Raw genomic sequence first — 4118 nt, 5'->3', positions numbered from 1 at the left:
TTTTTAATTGCTGCTGTCTTTGCAATAAGTTTTCCTCTAATCACTGCTTTCAGGGCATCCCACAAAACAACGGGCGTGACCTCTCCATTGTCCTTTTCCTTTTGATAAATTGTGATGTCTTTCTTTAGCTCTTCCACTATTGATTTGTTATTTAGTATTCCAACATTTAACCTCCATAGTGTACTTTTCTCCTGCGGTTTTAATTTGACTTCAAGATAAACCGCACAGTGTTCCGATACGTCTGCTTGTTGAATTTCACATTTCTGTACTCTATATAACTAAAACCAAAACTTTAAAGCAATTTTTCTCAGTTTCACTGTTAGCGTAGTTACTGTGGTTATGCTTTGTAGGGCAGTATAGACAGCGCAGCACTCAGCTGACAGGCTCACAGTAAACAGGTTTTTTTCTGTATCAGACTCGGCTGAAGACTAAAGGGCACAGAGGGAATATGGCAGTCTGAGTTTGTGATTTATTTATTTTTTTTAAATCTAAGCTTAAAGGTTCAGTATGTAACATTAAGGAGAATGCATTAGCAGAAATTAAATATAGTACTCCTGTTTTCATTAGTGTAGAAGCTGAGCTCTTCTACAGAGTCCGGCCCGCCATGTAGAACCACCATGTTTCTACTAGTAGTCGACGGATATGGGTTTTTTAATAGATGATGTTGATATTCAGAGAGCAGGGCTGACATATATTGCTGATATCAATACAAAGAAAAGTCATGTATGATTATTTTCTGTTCTACAAGAAATTCAGCCATATGTTTACAGCAGGATGCTGTAAATGAGAGAGGGCTAGAAACCTCACTGACACGGCTACCTGGAGATGTGTCTAAAGAATTTTTTGTTTATCGGCCTAAAACATACATTTGAAGCCATGTGACAGTTGGCAAAGCGGAAGCAGTGCATATCAAGTTACAAAATGGGAAGGCACAATAAATGTGTCACAGGATTCCAGTCCTATGAGGTAAACTGAATGTGAATGCAGTCATTCATAGTCAAATACTGTTTAAATATAGTCAAAAAATATGATCTACATAATTATTCGACCATTTTTAAATGTACAAAAACAAAATTATTGTTTTATACCTATTATATCATAGACTTACAGACAATATATCTATATTTAGTGTAACAGAATGATGAATGGTTGGATTGTAACCTGAATGTAACATTAAGTGGACACATCGGCCGATGTCGATTACTTTTATTTTTTGCGTTTATTGGATAGGACAACTGATGATAGGCAGGAAAAGGGGAGAGGGGAGGAAGTGCAGCAAAGGGCCACAGGTTGCATTCAAACCAGTGGCTGCTGCAGCAAGCCTAGTTACATAGCCGTCAGCTCTACCAGGTGAGCTAGCAGGATATCCCCAGAGCAAGATTTCATTACTAACTATATATACAGAAAAAACCTATTATAGTCTAAAAGTTGCTATATTTATGAATATGGATATTGATTTAACTATTCTGTGCTGGATAGTTGCTTGAGCTGCGTACTCACTCAACCCTGTATGTTACATAGGCCTATTAAAAAATATATTTTATTGTTTGCTTTATTTTGCCATTTTTTTGTTGACTTAATCTGTCTTGACATTGTTTCTGCAGATACGTTCAGAAGATGAAGAGTTTTAAATGTGTGCTTTGCTTTCCTATTGCACTCTGTGTTCTCTACTTCACATCTCCATCTTTGCAGTGAGTACCAAAACAATTCTGTATTTAAAAATTAAAGGATACCATCTGCACTCAGTTTATTGCTGTGGGTATGCCTAGCTAAACATAATGCAGTTTTATACAACAGCCCTGCAATAAATCCTCTCTTCGTGAAGATTAGAATTATCGTTTTTGGCCATTTTAGAGAGGTGTGGATTCACAGTTATAGTAATTTTGAAGGTTGTAGTTTGTGGAACTGCACTGCTTTATACTTACTGGTGTTTTTATTATTTTGTCCACCCTTTGTTTTTCAGTGAAAGAAGGCTAAATAACTTCAACATTATAACCTTCATGAATACATTTTTAAACTAACTATTACATGTTTCTGTTGTCAGACTTTTAATAGGCCTGCTACCTATGGACAAATGCTCTTTGAAAAGTGCAATGATGCTCTCTCTGGACAACAGCGTGGATGCGAGCCTTGATCTTGGGTAAGACTTTGGCCCTGTTTAAACGATTTATAGTGCGTGGGCTGAAGTGCATGGCGAGTCCACTTTTGCTAGTTAAACTGTGAATAATCCGAGCACAAAGTAAGACACAAGTCACAAAGGGGTTGTTAGTTTCCTAATTAATAATACCTGTATTTTGGGCGTAACATGAATTAAAACCAATCAGAATCTATTTGCTGAACCTGATACATGTGTTTTTAACTTTAAATAACTTTGTTATTTCAGGTCAAGACGTGACGTGCAAACATGCACATCTTGGGGAGCTCCCATTATCTGGGATGGGATGTTTGACCCTGATCTTTATGACCAGATGCACAAGAGGGAAGGATCCTCTGTGGCTCTAACAGTGTTTGCTGTGGGAAGGTTTGTTTTGTAACGTGTATATATATATTACAGCTGAATATGTGGTCTGCCATATTTGGGGTATTTATGTTTAGCTGTGGTAACTACTATGTAAAAATAAAACATTGTTCAGACATTGTTCTTGTCTCCACTTCCACCAAAGGTACCTGGATGCTTACCTCAGCACCTTCCTGAACTCATCAGAGCGTCACTTCATGGTGGGTTTGCCCGTCACGTATTACATATTTACGGACAACCCAGAGAAGATGCCGGACATAAAGCTCGCCCCTCAGAGAAGCATAAAGGTTATCAAAGTGGAGAGGCAGGACAGGTGGCAGGACATCTCTATGATGCGAATGAAGGCGATATCAGGTGTCATAGAGTCAGACATTCGCCACCGCTGTACTCATGTCTTCTGCTTTGATGTGGACCAGGTGTTTACTGGGAGATTTGGCTCGGAGGCTCTGGGAGATTCTGTGGCTCTGCTGCATGCATACTACTACCACCTTTCAAAGAAGTGGTATACCTACGACCGCAACCCAAAGTCCAAGGCATTCATGGAAAATGGGGATTTCTACTACCACGCTGCTGTGTTTGGAGGCTCGTGGAGGAGTGTAAAAGCGCTGACTGAGGCCTGCTATCAGAGCATCATGGAGGATAAAGAGAACGGTGTGGAGGCATTGTGGCACGACGAGAGTCATCTCAACAAGTACATGTGGCTTCATAAACCAAGCAGGGTGCTCTCTCCGGAGTACTGCTGGGACACCAGTATCGGCTACAGGAGCGACATACGAGTCTCTCGATTACTGTGGGCACCAAAACATTATGATTCACTCCGTACAAATTAGCAAGGTTTGGAATTGGTGAAAAATCAACAACTATGCTTAAAACTATGACAAACTGAACTCTCTCAGGTTTTCAGAGCAGTGATTTGCTCATGTGCAAATGTGTATTTTCCTAATGGAGTGACATTCACCGCCTCCCCTTGTAGATAATTGTAAAAGTTAATCTATGCAAATGCTGCCTTTGCTCCATTGTCAATTTATGTGTACAAAACATACTGTCAGTGGTACAAAGATGTGTAAACACAAAATACTTTATTAACTAAATGTAAGTGTACTGAAAAGTATCACAGAAGCTTTTTTTAATCATTTTATTTCTCCCTCTTTTTGTAAAATACAGGTTAGTTTTTCAAAGTTACATAACACTAATCAGCCCTAACAGGCTATGACAGGTAAAGTAAATAACACTGATTATCTGGTTATCATGGCTCCTGTCAGTGGGTGGGAAATATTAGGCAGCAAGTAAACATTTTGTCCTTGTTGATGTGTTAGAAACAGGAAAAAGGAAAAATGGGCAGTGTAAGGATTTTAGCAACTTTGACAAGGGACAAATTGTGATGGCTAGATGACTGGGTCAGAGCATCTCCAAAACTGCAGCTCTTGTGGGGTATTCCCGGTCTGCAGCGGTCGGTACCTATCAAAAGTGGTCCAAGGAAGGAAAAGAGGTAAACAGGAGACAGGGTCATGAGGGGCCAAGGCTTATTGATGCATGTGGGGAGCGAAGGCTGGCCTGTGTGGTCCGATCCAACAGACGAGCTACTGTAGCTCAAACTGGT

General features: G+C 39.7%; 1 protein-coding gene across 1 annotated transcript; it reads left to right on the top strand.

Moving 5' to 3' along the window:
* Positions 1-1286: 1286 nt before the first annotated feature.
* On the top strand, positions 1287-4089 carry LOC118328473 (alpha-1,3-galactosyltransferase 2-like). The gene is made up of 4 exons (XM_035662218.1): positions 1287-1691; positions 2045-2140; positions 2384-2521; positions 2664-4089. Exons 1-4 carry the CDS (start codon positions 1618-1620, stop codon positions 3346-3348), a joined length of 993 nt encoding a protein of 330 aa, XP_035518111.1. The 5' UTR covers positions 1287-1617; the 3' UTR covers positions 3349-4089.
* Positions 4090-4118: the final 29 nt, after the last annotated feature.

Source organism: Morone saxatilis, unplaced genomic scaffold (assembly GCF_004916995.1).
Source record: "Morone saxatilis isolate NCDOM2014 unplaced genomic scaffold, NCSU_SB_2.0 Contig18, whole genome shotgun sequence".
Lineage (NCBI taxonomy): Eukaryota > Metazoa > Chordata > Actinopteri > Moronidae > Morone > Morone saxatilis.
The sequence above is the reverse complement of the archived record's forward strand: the minus strand, read 5'-3'. Positions and strand labels throughout refer to the sequence as shown.